At 42.2% G+C, this 15,456-nt stretch overlaps 1 protein-coding gene across 3 annotated transcripts in view; it reads right to left on the bottom strand.

Annotated features, from left to right (window-relative positions):
* The window catches only part of NMD3 (NMD3 ribosome export adaptor), a 68,801-nt gene that overhangs the window by 26,009 nt on the left and 27,336 nt on the right, over positions 1 to 15,456 (bottom strand). For all 3 annotated transcript variants that reach the window (XM_018553964.1, XM_018553963.1, XM_018553962.1), the window contains exons 7-10: positions 13,135 to 13,225; positions 11,857 to 11,935; positions 8,654 to 8,750; positions 4,594 to 4,711 (exon numbers count right to left, since the gene is read on the bottom strand). In XM_018553964.1, coding sequence (XP_018409466.1) covers positions 4,594 to 4,711; positions 8,654 to 8,750; positions 11,857 to 11,935; positions 13,135 to 13,225 — 385 coding nt within the window. The remainder of the gene's footprint in view (positions 1 to 4,593; positions 4,712 to 8,653; positions 8,751 to 11,856; positions 11,936 to 13,134; positions 13,226 to 15,456) is intronic.

The following is a 15,456-nucleotide window of genomic DNA, read 5'->3' as shown; positions in this document are numbered from 1 at the left end:
AGCGGGGTCATCTGGCAGTCTCCGGCCACCTAAATTAGGACCCGGAGACTGCCAGATGACCCCGCTCGGAGCGCCGCACACCGGAGCAGCAGTGACGCGACGCTCGGCGAGGTAAGTAAGATGACACATGGCGCTGACTCGAGTATAAGCCGAGGGGGGCACTTTTCACCCAAAAAAATGGGCTGAAAATCTTGGCTTATACTCGAGTATATACGGTATATATTTTTTTATCAGAGCCAAACATTTATGTGAATTATTGATTTGTAATACCAGTATTCCACATGCAGGTGGCACTGAAAGCAAATATCTGACAGCTTCATTGAATGAGTGGGAAAATTAGATTGCTTAGTATTACTACAAAAAGGTAAGACCAACAAAAAATCCCAGTAGTTATCAGGCAAACATTGCTGAAAACATAAGGGACGTATACTGTAATTTTAGAAGTTGGTATTACTGCAGCTATTATCTTTAACTATATATTATATAAATAAAAATTGCATTTTTACATGTTTGCGCTTCTATATTTTATTACTGTAATAAATATTTACTGTAGATATCTAGATTGGCCACAAGATGGAGCTCTTAATGCTTTTACTCTGCTATATAAATCAGACCCATATTGAGTACACTGTTTTCAATAAGTCTGAGGTGCATTGTAAGGCTACATTTACACAGAGGTATTATGTGAGGCTGAGGATTACTGCGGCAAAAACATACGGATTCTTAGGGCAGGAATCCCAGTTGCTTTCATATAGAAATGGCCGCTGTGCCCATTCAGGCTAATGAAAGGCTGACAGCGGCAGTCTGCATGTAATTAAACATGGAACGGTTGCCTGGGGTTTGGGATAGAGGATTGTCCCTAGACCGCCAATGGTATCTGTAGGTAGACACCTGGTATTCTTGCTGCAAGAATTCGTAGGTTCTTGCTGCAGGTATCCCCAGCCGCAGTACTGAGCAACTGCTATTTAGCACTGCAAATCCTGTATATGTAACATGCAAATAGATTTACATGCACAATGACACCCAATCAGCAATCAAACTGTAATCTCATGTAAAGGACATCTGATTTGGAAATATGCGCTGTGACATACTCCTAGGGCAACCTTCTACAATTGAATGGAAATTACTCAGTAATCTAAGCCACTTGATTATGAAGCATGCAATGGTAATAATGAACATACAGATAGGACAAGACAGCACAGGGGTGGCCTCCTGTCCGGTTGCACGCTTGAGGCAGAGTTGTATTGCTTAAAAAGGAAACTCCACTTAAAAAAATTTAAAAAATTGTACAAGTAAAAAAAAGAAAAAGAAGAATATAGTACACATCATTGATACACAATTGTAATTTAATATTATTTCAAAAGTACCTTTCCATTTAATCTGCAGTGGCAGTAGTTTTCTAAAACTATCAAAACACAATTCAATGCAATATGGCAACCTGGAGGCGTTATGTACACAATGGGTGTACAGAATACCCCCAGAAATGTCCTCCTCCGGTGATTGGCTGACTGATTTCTGCACAAAAATACACTAACATTTTCGGCATCTCTTGCAATAGGAATTTCATTTTTGGTGACAATGGTGAGATACTCCCTAAGGGTTAATTACTACTAAAGGGATGCTGACACTTAGTCATTAGAACACAAAGTCCACCAGCTAATAATGTAAACAGAACCTCCCATTCAGGATCAGTCTGGAAAGGACATGCTGCAACAAACAGCCATTTCCTCAGAACAGAAACAAGTAGGAATCTGCAACAATGTTTGTTAAAATCCTTGCAAAGTACATTATGTTCTCCACAAAAGTGGAGCTACACTTTAACTACAGTATAGCCAAGCTCTGCTGTCTAGGAAGGCTACGTAATTATCAGGACTAGACACTCAGGAATACAAATCCATACAAATTACTGTCAAGTGGGGATAGGTCCTGTGCAAATTCTAACTAGACCAACCTCAAACTTACAGGAATATTCTTCAGTTGGGAATTGGGAATAATGGCAGTGGGGCAATGCAGAAAAAATAGGATTTTTGTACTCACCGTAAAATCCTTTTCTCTCCGTTCATTGAAGGACACAGGCAACAGATCGTAGATCCTGAATGGTAGGGTAATATCGCCACCTGCAGGAGAAGGACGCTAGGCACAAAACTAAAGACCAATTACAGCCTAGGGGCGGCCCCTGCCGGTGGCCAAACCCCCCACCTGCTGACAAGTCTCCAGTTTAGTAACAAGCAGTTAGGAGTGTACACCCCATAAAGAGGGCGGGGCCTGTGTCCTTCAATGAACGGAGAGAAAAGGATTTTACGGTGAGTACAAAAATCCTATTTTCTCTCCCGTTCATTGAAGGACACAGGCAACAGATCGTAGATCCTGAATGGTAGGGACGTCACCAAGCAGTAACACACTGAGGGATGGGCAACAACAAACAAAACACCCAAAAGACCCCTCAAGCGCCGCCTGCAACACTTTGCGCCCCAAACCAGCATCCGCCGATGCTCACACGTCCACCTTGTAGAACTTAACAAAGGTGTGAACAGAAGACCAAGTAGCGGCCTTACAAACCTGAGAAACAGAGGCCCCGTGGCGGAAAGCCCAGGAAGCCCCAACAGCCCTAGGAGAATGGGCAGTGACAGGAAATGGAGGCTCACGCCCCTTAACGGCGTACGCCTGAGTCACAACAGTACGTATCCACCTAGAGATGGTAGCCGCCGACGCGGCCCGACCCTTACGAGGACCCTCCGTGAGCACGAACAGGGAGTCGGTCCCGCGGAAAGAAGCCGTAGCTTCCAAATAAACACAAAGAGCGCGAACCACATCCAAACAGTGGAGCGCACGCTCCTTCCTATGAACCGGCTTTGGACACAGGGAAGGTAAGACAATGTCCTCATTCAGATGTAATGCCGACACAACCTTCGGCAGGAACGCCGGCCGAGGACGGAGAACCGCCTCGTCCCGATGCAAAACCAGCATTGGGGACTTGCAGGACAAGGCAGCCAACTCCGACACCCGCCGAACGGAAGTGATGGCCACCAAAAAGGCCACTTTCTGTGACAAAGATATAAGCGGAATCTCCCGAAGAGGCTCAAACGGGGATTCCTGCAACCCGAAAGCACGAGATTCAAATCCCACGGAACCAAAGGCACGCGGCCAGGGGGAGCAATGCGTGTCACCCCCTAAACAAATGTGGGGGGTTTGGCCACCGGCAGGGGCCGCCCCTAGGCTGTAATTGGTCTTTAGTTTTGTGCCTAGCGTCCTTCTCCTGCAGGTGGCGATATTACCCTACCATTCAGGATCTACGATCTGTTGCCTGTGTCCTTCAATGAACGGGAGAGAAAGTAAGTCTCAGCTAGGGGCGATGTAGCTAAAATAACCTGTTATTAGTAGCCAATTTTGCTCTCCGCCTTGCCTGTCATTTTGTTTTTAAAGTAGAACTATGGGGTTAGGGCTTTTCCCCATAGTTCTCCTAAGGGTAACGGGAGGACACAAACTAGCGTCCTGCCGTCACCCAAAGCTCAGTATACCGCGAGCTACAGCTCGCAGTGCACTGAGACGCCCCAGCCGGAACTGATCCCGACAATTCTGTCTGGATCCACCCAGCTGCGTGAGTGACAGCTGGCTCTGCCTATCTAGAGGCAGAGCCAGCTGTACCTGCCCCCTCCCCCGTCTGCTCTGCCAGTCAGCGCTGGAGGATCAGACATGGGAGGGGGGGGAATCCCTGCAGGGAGCCGTGAGTGACAGTCACGGCTCTCTGCACGGATATATCGAGAAGTGAGCGAGCGCCGGTATATGTTCGCTCACTTTCCGATCTATGAAAATCACTCGCCTCATAATTCTCCTTTAACAGGCGGAGACCCACTTTAAACACAAATAATTCATATGGCACTATCTTCTAGAAACAACTGTGCTATAATAAACCCACAGATCATGATTTGGGACCATTTCAAAGGTTTAAACATTGACTGTAGCACATCAGATAATGTTTGTGCAAGATTCTACATGCTCTCATTCACTGCTCCTTTCACAATAAGTGGTTTTATCGGAATGTTCCAATGGAATGTGGATGCCACAGGTAACGCACCTGCAAAATCTACACAGCTCATAAACGGCAGAATGCCCTTGTTCCCTAAAAAACGTAATACAACCACTGGCTTCAAATACCCAAAGGATATTTCTTATGTAGTAAACCACTACTACTCTAAAGTTATTAGCTAGCTGTGGCACGCACCTTTACATGAAAGGATTGTTTTACAGTCAGTACAGATTATGCTGAAAGTAACACACATTGGGGGGAATTTATCAAAACAGGAGCAGACAGACTCTGGAGCAGTTGCCATGGCAACCAATCAGCATCTTTCTTTAATTTTTAAGGCTTAACTGAACAAACTGAAAAAAGAAGCTGATGTGCAACTGCTCTACATTTTGTCTGCTCCAGTTTTTTGTTGTTTTTTTTAATCGTAAATCAATTTTTTTTTCTGTTTTAACACAATATCATTACATTTTTGATAGAATATTTACATTCTTATTTTCCTGTATGGAAAGAAACACTCTGGCAGAGCACTGTAACATCAAAAAGAATCATTCTCAAGTGACACTTACTCTGCAGAGTACTGGGATCAATCAGATGAATGGTACTTGTTACCCGGACACACACACAGATCTGGTTCATGTTCCCAAGGCTTTGAGCTAGTTTTGGCGAGAGACACACCACATTATCCTGCACACAACATGAAAAAGACAAGACAGTAAATTATCAATTTGCAAGGCAGACACTTTAAACACAATTTAAGCTGGCCATACACTGTTTCTGTTCACTTGGCCAAAATTTGACCAGTGTGTGGCCCAGGTCACCAACCTCTCCATGTGACAAAAGTTGACTTACTAATTGACTTTTGTTGATTGAAAATTTGTTGTTGAAATTCTTGGCCAAACGGTGACGGTGCAGCCCCAGTCTATGGACATTAAAGTGTTTACATAGTCTTAAAGTGACACTAAACTCTGGAGTTCAACCCTAAAAATACATTAACTACAATGTATCTTACTTGTGTATCACTCGGCTGTAGATACTCAAATCACCTCTGAATTCATGCCGACACCGTCCTTCCTTCTGGAGGGTGGCTACATTATTATTATACAGGATTTATATAGCGCCAACATTTTGTGCAGCGCTTTACAACATAGGGAAGACATTATAATTACAATACAATTCAAGACACAATGGTAAGGAAGGCCCTGAGGGCTTACAATCTAAAAAGGGAGAGGCAAGTGATACAGGAGGAGGTAGCTGTGTGGGGATGAATTGTTTGAGGAAGAGATAGTTCAGTGGTTAGTTTGAGGTGGGATAGGCTTCCCTGAAGGGATCTTTAGTGAGCGCCTAAAGGCAGTCAGAGTAGGAGACAGACGGACAGGTTGGGGTTCCAAAGAATGGGAGAGACTCTAGAGAAGTCCTGAAGGAGAGAATGGGGGGAGATGACGAGGGAGCTAGAGAGTGGGTGGTCTTGGGAGGAGCGGAGAGGGCGGTTAGGGTGATACTTTGAGACCAGGTTTGAGATATAGCCGGGGGCGAGTTGTGGATGGCTTTGTAAGTGGTTGTTAATATTTTGAATTTTATCCTTTGGGCGAGTGGAAGCCAGTGCAGGGATTGGCAGAGGGGGGTTGCAGACACTGAGCGGTTGGTTAGGTGAATGAGTCTAGCCGCTGCATTCAGGATAGACTGAAGGGGGGATAGCCTGTGTAGAGGTAAGCCAACGAGGAGGGAGTTACAATAGTGAAGACGAGATATAACAAGTGAGTGGATGAGTAATTTTGCGGTTTCATTGGACAGGAAGGGGCGTATTTTGGAGATGTTACGAAGGTGAAAACAGCAGGATTTAGATAGTGATTGTTCCCCATGTTCCCTGTGTGTGTTGTAAAGTATCCACTGCTCCATGCTCGCTCCTGTGATGGACTACAATCTCATGTTTAGTTTACTCATTTGCATTGAGATTCTAGTCCATCACAGGAGTGAGCTTGGAGTGGTGGCTACTTTACAACACATTTTTGTATTTTACAGTTAAGGTACTTGAATACATTTTTAAGATTTAACTCCTGAGTTTAGTATCACTTTAGGGTTAGAGTGAAGAGGTTAAAAAATACGTAGAGCCAAAACTTGCTACTGCAGGCTACATAAGTTCACGTCGCATGGGGGGCTGGCAATTTGTATTTTCTGTACTTGCTGAAAATGTTCTAAGGCTGATTAAAAATGAAAAGCTATCCCATCACATTCCAAACCAGTTTCCCAATTTAAGATGCTCTAGGGGGTGCTGTCATGACTTGCGGATGGCACCGTTTAGAGAAAACCATATGTAGAGAAGATAGTCACCAGCACACCAGAATCCACTTTATCGCTCTGTCCTTATTGACGTTCAGATAAACATGGTATCACATGAAGATGTAACATTTCGGAACCACATGTATTTCCGAAATGTTGCATCCTCATGTAATACCATGTTTATCTGAATGTCAATAAGGACAGAGTGATAAAGTGGATTCTGGTGTGCTGGTGACTATCTTTTCTACATAGTAACTAATGCAGCCACCACATCTATAAACTGGTAAGCTGCAATATATTACATCTTTTGATCTTGAGCTTAGATATCATGTAAGAAGTTGCCTACGAGTCCAACAGACAATGTAGGGGTGCTCAGCCTGCAGCATTGTGTGATACATGGATCTGGGTCTCCTATGTAACCTGTACAGCAGTGGGTATATTATTCCCGTCGAATTTTGAAGGTCAGTGAGCAGGTTTTTCCACTAGGCTGTAAACATTTTCCACTGGATGCAGTTGTAAATACCAGTAACATATTACAGGGCAGTCAACCACATCAGACGCTGTGACAGTCGTATTTTAGGGCTCAGTATGTTGCTAATTTTAGGTATAAAACAAAATGTATCCCATAAGGAAGACATCAGAGAAATATACAATTGGTTGATGCCTACTTTAAAGTAATAATAAACTCTCAAACTGTTTTTCAATAATGTATACAGATCAAACAAATGTAAAGCAGTGCTTTGCTGGGCAATGTATATTTTGCCCAAACACAATCATCATGTTTCTGAACAGCTGCTTCCAAGTCTCTCAGCTTCCCTGAACTTCCTGTCCGGTACAAGCTCACAAAGGACAGCGCAGACTTCAGCAACTGTTCATTTACTAGCTTGGATAAGGAACACAAAACAAAATAAATAAATAAAGAGCGCTACAACTGTAAGTTTGGTAAAGACTCACGTTTGGGCTGTTGCCATGTCTCAGGGGAAAAAAAACACAGATGTCCCTGTTCAAATGTGAACTGGCAGAGCCAGATGACGTGGAAACGACGAGTGCCTAAGTGGACTTTAACTGATGTTGAGAGTGGGTGCTGTCCTCTGCACGGACTCAGCTGGCCAGGCTGAGCCGTTGCGGCAGACAAAAACACACAGAGGCCGTCAGAGTGTCAGGTGGCTCGGAAGACAGAGCGGTCCTGCGGCGCTGTGAGTCCGCGATCTGATGTCGTTCAGTCACTGTGTGGTGGTGACAAGGGGAACTTAGAGTAATCTGTGCGAAGGGATCTCTGTAGACGGCGGCTACGTGTTTCGAGGCGAAGCCTCTTTGTCAAGCCTGGATTAGTAGCGAGAAAGAATTTGCGGGAAACACTCTAACCTTTTAAATTTGACAGCTGGGAGGAGAAACAGCTGTCACGCTAACTTGACAGGTGGAGGATGACGAGGAGGGCGAGTCCAACATATGTGCACACCCCTATACTGCATACTGGGGTAAGAGGGTATATTGTGCGGACATAAAAAACGTACAGGTAGATTCTCATATTTAGTCCTGCTGCACATGAAAGTGTCCCTGAAACTTGTTGGAAGACATATGTATTAAAAGCAGCAAAGTGCTGAGTATGAGTTTTCCTGTTATGTGACTCAAGTATAATAAAAGGTATACATGAAAATACAACCGCCATTGTAAAGGCAGTAACAAAAAGGTTGAAAAGTGATAATTTCTACATCAGAAGGAGAACATTAATACGTTAGTGTTTATTAAAATGATTAATGTTCTCCTTCTGACCTTCATCCGCAATTTCGTTTTCAGAAATTCACATTCATTTTCATTCGTCATTTCTGTTATTCGGAAATTCGGAAACATCCGAAACCCGGAACAACGAAAATTTGTCCGAAAAACAAATTTTTCCAAAACGTATTGCACATGTCTACTAGCTACCTGGCTGTTAATCTGCCTGCTAGTTTCTGCTTTCTAAGTTACTGAGCTGAGAAAAGTAAAGGTCAAGAACATCTGAGTGAAGACGTCCTTGTTCCATGCCAGTGCCTCAAAGCAAGAGGGTCAGCATGAAAGCCTAGCAAGCATTCGGAAGGATAGGTCAGCAATGACCCGAGTCTGCACTGTACATACTGTTCAATCAGTGCTACTGGGGACACACTACAGAGTACACTATGTGTGGACAAAGAATATGATACTGAGTTCCTTTTTGCATTCACTGAGAGGCTATATGAACAATGCCAAGTACTACATGCACAAAAAAAAAAAAAAAAAACTGAGCTCCTTTCAGCCCACAGTGAAAAGAATTTGCTTGACACAGAAAGCAGACAAGGCACAATACCCTCATGTATTTTCAGCAGAACTAACCTTGCATACTGGAACTATTTCCACCGAAAAGGTGCTTTTATAATTGAAGGTGTTTGAATGGATATCATGAGAGATAAGGCGCTGGGATGCTTTGGATCTAAAACAGAAGACAGCATTTTTTTTTGTTAGCAGTCACAGGAGTAATGCAATTGCAAACAGATATTTAAAAATCGGAAATAGTGACACTGAACTCAAGGTGTATCAGTGTCTGTCTTTTTTAGCAACAGTGGCCTCAAGGTAAGAAAACCTAGCACTCCATTGTTAAAAGTAAAGCATTAACAAAGTAAAGCATTAAAAAAGCACAACTGGAATTTACTAAAATGCATATTGACAAGCCACAGTGCTTCTAGGAGAATGTCCTTGGAACAGAGGAGACAAAGCTAATTTTTTGGCAAGTCAAATCAGTTCTATGTTCAGATGAAAAAAAATGAAGCTTTTAACCCTTTCGCTGCCAAGGACGTATGGCATACGGACCTACAAAAGTGTAGTTGAAAATCAAATCAATAGGAAAAAATTGCAGAAAATGCAAAAATGGCTTGGCCAGCTGATTTGAAAAATGTTCCGGAGGGCTTGGCAGCGAAAGGGTTAAAGAAAAGAGCAGGCTTTGTTATGTTCTGGGACTTCTTTGCTGCATCTGGCACGGGGAATTTTGAAGTAAAGCATATGGCCCAGTGTCTGAAAATACTGTCTCAGTCCATCCTCATGGGTCCTCCAACAGGATAATGACCAATGCAGTTGGCAGGACTAGGTGTGGCCAGGTGCTGATTGACAAGCTACAGGCTTGGGAATCAGCAGCGACAATGCTGGTAGTTATACCCCATGTAATCTTTTATGATCCCACTATTATGCAATTAGGCACAGCCTACATGAGAGTGGCAACTCTGTTCTGAATTTAGGAGAAGTGCAGCATCATTGCCACACCATCAAAGAAAACTGCATCAGATGGTCTTCCCTAGCAGGCTCAGCAGGTACCAGTGGAACAATGAGAAAACTGTAAGTGCAGATGGACTTATACTTAAGTGCTGCAGCACATTTTTAATGGTAGCCCATAGTTCTACTTTAACAATCAATTTGGTATCCTTACGACAAAAGATGAGAGCTAGCAGATGATTTTGGTCACATCAGGTGACAATATTCATGGTGTCACTGTGGACTTAATTTTTCATTACATGAAACTATAATGTTTTCCCCTGCACAAGAGTGAGATTGTGTGCCTTGAATTTCATATAAAAAGATTCCTATTTTCAGATCTGTATCAACTGTTAAATGCAGGCAGCAAATAGCTACCTGATGAACTGATCAGAAACACAATTTTACACTGCTAAATGATATCAAAATACAATTCAAAATGAGCTTTCCAATGAAAAGTCTCAGTATTAGGTGAACGCAAGTCTGGCCAACACAGCTGCAGAACACTAATACCCAACATGTGGCTCCTGATGTGTGTTTTGGGTACATATCACATGGAAACTGATGTGAAAAAAAACTATTTTTATACAGCCGATATGCTACTTTAATACATACCAGACATTCAAAACACTTGGCTTTGATCTAGAAAAAATATAATATTGGCGGCAATAAATAGATAATACAGTTGTCCCAGAGTTTGACACCACATGCTTTCTATTTAGCACTAGAGCGGTAATAAAGCACCTGGAACACACATTTTCCAGCTAGGCAGAAAAAGCCAACAAAGTAAAAGACAAAACTATATATTAAAACAGTTTCCGTGGCAAGAACGTCAAATGTAGTCTTCTCTCATATTTTACAGACATCTGTAAATGTACACAATACATCAAGTATACATCCCACACAGGAGGGATCTTTCATTTAAACCACTAGGTAACACACTGGGACAGCTTCTGCGATTATGTCATGTGCACTCTATGTAGAACAAGAAACGGCCCCTGTCCCGTTTGTGTGCACTAGTAAACATCACTGTGCTTTCTCCCTTCATTCTAGGAGAGGAACACCTACAGTTCAGAACTGGCACAATGTACTCAGGCACTACTTGAGGAATGCCAGCAAACTACCATTTTGCTATAGCTGGCATGTTATTACACAAGATATCTCAATGGGTCATTGTAGGGAATCAACATGTAATCATATAAAGATAGAGGAAGCAATTAAAGCTTAAAGGGTTATTAAACCCTCACATTTTTTTAGCATATATCTACTGCTAGCAAAACAAAAACCTTTTCAAAGAGGTTTAAAGTTACCTGTGTCTTCGCCACGCGCTCCCGTCCGAACATCTGAAAATGTATTGGGTGGCCACAAAGGAACTTGGGGCGGACGCATGCGTAGTTCAGATGTTCGGCCAGGAGACGAGGAGAGACGCAAGGTAAGTTTATGGAGCAGCGTGTGGGACATGAGCGAAGAGGAGGACAGAGCAGTCAGCGCCGGATCAGAGACCTGAAGCAGCGCTGGAGGGTCAGCTAAAAACGACAGTAAGGAAGAAGAAGATCGGATTAAGAGGCATCATTTAAGGTAAGTCCCTACACAAACATTAGGGGGGAAGGGGAAAAAAATCACTTTTTCACTTTAAAATGTATGTACACCCAAAATCTTTTTTTCAGTATGGTTGGTATCATACCTTACTATATATAGTTTTCTTAAGCAAGCAAATTTGGTGTATTTGTTCCAAAATGTCTTGCCTGGAGATTCTGCCAGTAACAGTACTTCCTGCTTCAGGCTGACAGTGCTAAGCAGCTGCCTTACAATTAGCAGCAGCATTGGGAACCAGCCTTGTGCAATCCTTCAGCTGGCTATGCATGCCTCCTTCCAATGCAGTGTTGAATCGTCCTGTAGGACGCTGTTCAACCCCAAAGGTTTAAGAGCCCCCGTGTCCCCCAATGGCCAAGAAAGATAAATGTTTTTATTGCTATCTGGGTCTCCGTTCCATTTTCTGTAAGACATGACATTCTCAGATGCACAACCCAAGTTCCCAATACCAAGCCTACCCAAAGTCAGAGCAGTTTTTATTTTCCCCCCAGCATTGTAAAATCAATGAAGAAGTTATATATGCCCTCGGCCCATTCAGTAAAAAAAAAAAAAAAAGGGCACATGCCAAGTAAGAGACCAGAATTGCCATTGCTCCAGGACCAGATCCGAGGGACAGATGCTGCTCATGCCCGACTGAGGGAGGCGGCATTGCTTCTAAACCTGAGATTTTGTATCACAACAAGGAATAAGATGAAATGTACCTGCAGGGAACCGTACACTGAAGAAATTCCACCATCTTATTTCCATGCTGCTTAGATGCATAATAGAAGTCCAGCCCCTCTGTAAAAGAATATAACAGGTTAGCTGAATACAAGAAATAAAAATGCATGTGGTTATACTTGACAAAAAATATTTTTAATTCAGTTCAACAACTCCTGTAATCAGGGCAATCATGCTTGACAGAACAGCCAAGTCCTGGATCTCCTAGCAGACTAAACTGTAGTTAGACAATTCAGCCTGGTACTGGACCCACACTAACCTTACTCACTGGACAGTGAAGGGGCAAATGTACACTGATGTGGTCATACCTGTGCCCTGCTCTTCTGTAAGCGTGTTAATTCTAGTAGTTCAACAACTCAGTGCAAAGCAATGGAGACTTGATCGGTTTAGAATGCTGGCCCTCCCACTGCCAGCTTGAAGGCTGCCGTTAAGGAGATCACAGGAGGCAGATATCAAGACTGCCCCAAGTACATGAACTAGCTACATGCAAAAATAGTTGAATAATATATGTCATCAATACATAAGTTGATTCAAGTGTTTTTAAAACCTGCTTGCACTTTCAAGATAAGTACAATAACCCATTGTCTGTAGCTCTCCTAAGTGTTACTAGACCTTCTTTTTAGTAGACCTTTACTATTTATTATTATTACATAGTATTTATATAGCGCCAACAGATTGTGCAGCACTTTACAATATAAGGAAGACATTACAATCACAATACAATTCAAGACAAGATGGTAAGGAGGGCCCTGCCCCTGGGGCTTACAATCTAAAAGAGGAGGGGGAAGTGATACATGAGGAGGTAGCTGTGTGGGGAAGAATTGTTTGAGAACGTGATGGTTCAGTGGTTAGGTTGAGGTGCGATAGGCTTCCCTGAAGAGATGAGTCTTTAGGGATCGCCTAAAGGCAGTCAAGGTGGGAGATAGACGGACAGGTTGGGGTAAAGAGTTCCAGAGGATGGGAGACTCTAGAGAAGTCCTGGGGGCGGGTATGGGAGGAGTTGACAAGGGAGCTGGAAAGCAGGAGGTCTTGGAAAGAGCGGAGAGGGCGGTTAGGGTGATATTTAGGAAGACAACTGTGGCTTTTTTCCACACAGATCTGTTTACATACTTGCACATGAAGGGGTGTAGTTAAGCTGGTGTTGGTGGGTTAATGCACGTTTGTTGACAAGATCAGGGAAACTACTTTGGAACATCTTTTCATTAAACCAAATAATAATAACAACAAATAATAGGTATTATAACAACAAAATCCCTTACCATGTATCTCTTTGACACGTAGAGTGTTCTGGTGAAGTCTGTGTTTCAAAATAATTTGCTCCAAATAATAGAAAGTCTTCTTATGTACAACCTGAAGAAAAACAAAGAGAAAACAATGTATATGGGCTAGTAAAACTCTAATGGTTTAACCTAGTTTAAAGGACACACTTTCAAAAAATATAAGGCATGCCCTTTAAATACATTTAACTTTTATATGACATGATAACCATGGTTTAGCATAAAATATTCCCCTTTACTCTATACCAAACATTATGTGGGACATAAAGGAGTGGGGCACTTCGGTTCTTAACCCAATCCTAAAGAGGTTTAGGGCAGTAACCTGAATTCTAACACATGTGCCATTCTTTGCTTAAATGCATTATGCATACAGTAAAAATGGCCAAGGCCAAGACAATTAGTTAAAGTTGAAGTCATAGGCAAATCTTTGGTGGCCATGAACTTGTTTTCCCAATACAAATCTACAAATAGTCTGTGTCTGATCAATTCCCAGCAATAACAATATCAAATGAAAAGCACGACTACATGTTTGATGCTGTGTATGTCTAGTTGTGATGTCCAGCAATTAACTCAATGGAGACATAGGAGGATGAGAAACCACATGTCACTGAGAAGCAGGACACTGAAAATCAATAGCTGTTGAAATCACAATTAAAAGCATGGATGATAGTGATAGGTCTACCGTCCAGGACATTCAACACAATAGCCTGCTGACACCACAGACATAATAATGTCTTAGAGCACCTCATTCATGTCTGTGTTACCTCCTCTCTGTAATGGAGCGACTCTACCCCAGTTTATATGAAATGTCGCCTGACCTTTACAAAGTAAAATACGCCAGTAGGCTGCATTATCACTTCAAACATCAAGAAAAGTGGACTAATCATTGTTCCCGCACACAAGAAGGAGAAATGACAGCTCACAAATTACCCAGAAGGTAACATCTCCTTTTCTTGGAATAGATAAGCCAAAGGCAGTTCAAGACTTGACACCTCTAATTGTATAATTGTAACCAGAACATTTGTGTTTAATGCCACAGAGATAAAGTTTGAGCACACAATGGGCCCAAAGTATAGGGGTACCAAGGTAATGAATATATAAAGATTTCCAAAATATTGGATTATAAAAAAATTAAAAATAAACTTTTAAAGGGTGATGCACATATGTGAGGATCAGCAAATTCTGAAGACCCAAAGCTAACCTATAATAAACCTAGATGAAGGATGAGCACATATTTTAAAGTTTTTATTGCGTTCTATATTGTGTTGTGTACTATAAAAGGACGCTCTGATATCACATTTCTAGCTCTTCAATATTTTTGTTATTGTACGAAATGTAGAAGTATATAGATCAGCCATAGACTAGATCAGCCATAGATTTAAAGACTTTATACCTGATTGATTTTTTCCACTGACATTTGTTTGAGTCACTGTTTTTTACACTCTTTATATCTGATCATTGTTGTAGCTCGGCACATTTAGTTATTCATTTTTCACGTATACACACTCACAGTGGGTGTACATTTCAGTGCCTTGTAGCTGTTAGCTTGCTTATTGGCACAGTTCACTTTCTATATTTAATATAGATCAGCCACTCAAGGGAGCTCAGAATGTCCCCCACAAACATTCACCCTTCTTGTTTAACCCTTTTGCTGGCGGTGCTGTAACCCTCTGTTGACCCGTGTAAAGCCTACTACCTTGCTTACCAGGCTCTGCTACCCCTCCTGCGGGCCCGGAATCGTAGGTGTCGGCAGGAAGCATGAAAACCAAAACCATAACTCTAAACTGCTGACCTGTACAGGCTTTTACAGCATCGACTATGGACAATTTGGGGTACTGCATTCTGTCGGCGTTTAACGAGTACGCAATTTTGTAAGCTTGGCATGTTGGGTATTTACTTGGCACAAGCCCATCATTTATATTTTACAACAATTGCCTATTATATTGTGTTTTTGTGCACTAAAATTAACTTAAGTGTAATTTTACTGAAATTTTGGAATTGATAAAGAGTTGCGCTAATATCATGACACGTAAAAACTTGCAACTGCCACCATTTTATCCTACAGTGTCTGTGCTTTAACGAAATATATAACTCTCTGAGGTTTTAAGTAATTTCAGGCCCTAAATGTGGATTATAACGTGTGCAAAAAAACATCTTGGCAGCGAAAGGGTTAAAGTGACAATGACATCCATTAGGACAGAAGTTTAACATCCCTATACTAGAACTGAAGGTTGCTTTCAAAGGCTTTAAGAAAGGTGCTTGTAGTTTGGTTGAAAGCATTACAAATGTAGGGCTGCAGCTAAC

This window comes from Nanorana parkeri, unplaced genomic scaffold, assembly GCF_000935625.1.
Source record: "Nanorana parkeri isolate BGI_ZX_2015 unplaced genomic scaffold, ASM93562v1 scaffold136, whole genome shotgun sequence".
In the NCBI taxonomy this organism is placed as follows: Eukaryota; Metazoa; Chordata; class Amphibia; order Anura; family Dicroglossidae; genus Nanorana; species Nanorana parkeri.
The sequence above is the reverse complement of the archived record's forward strand: the minus strand, read 5'-3'. Positions and strand labels throughout refer to the sequence as shown.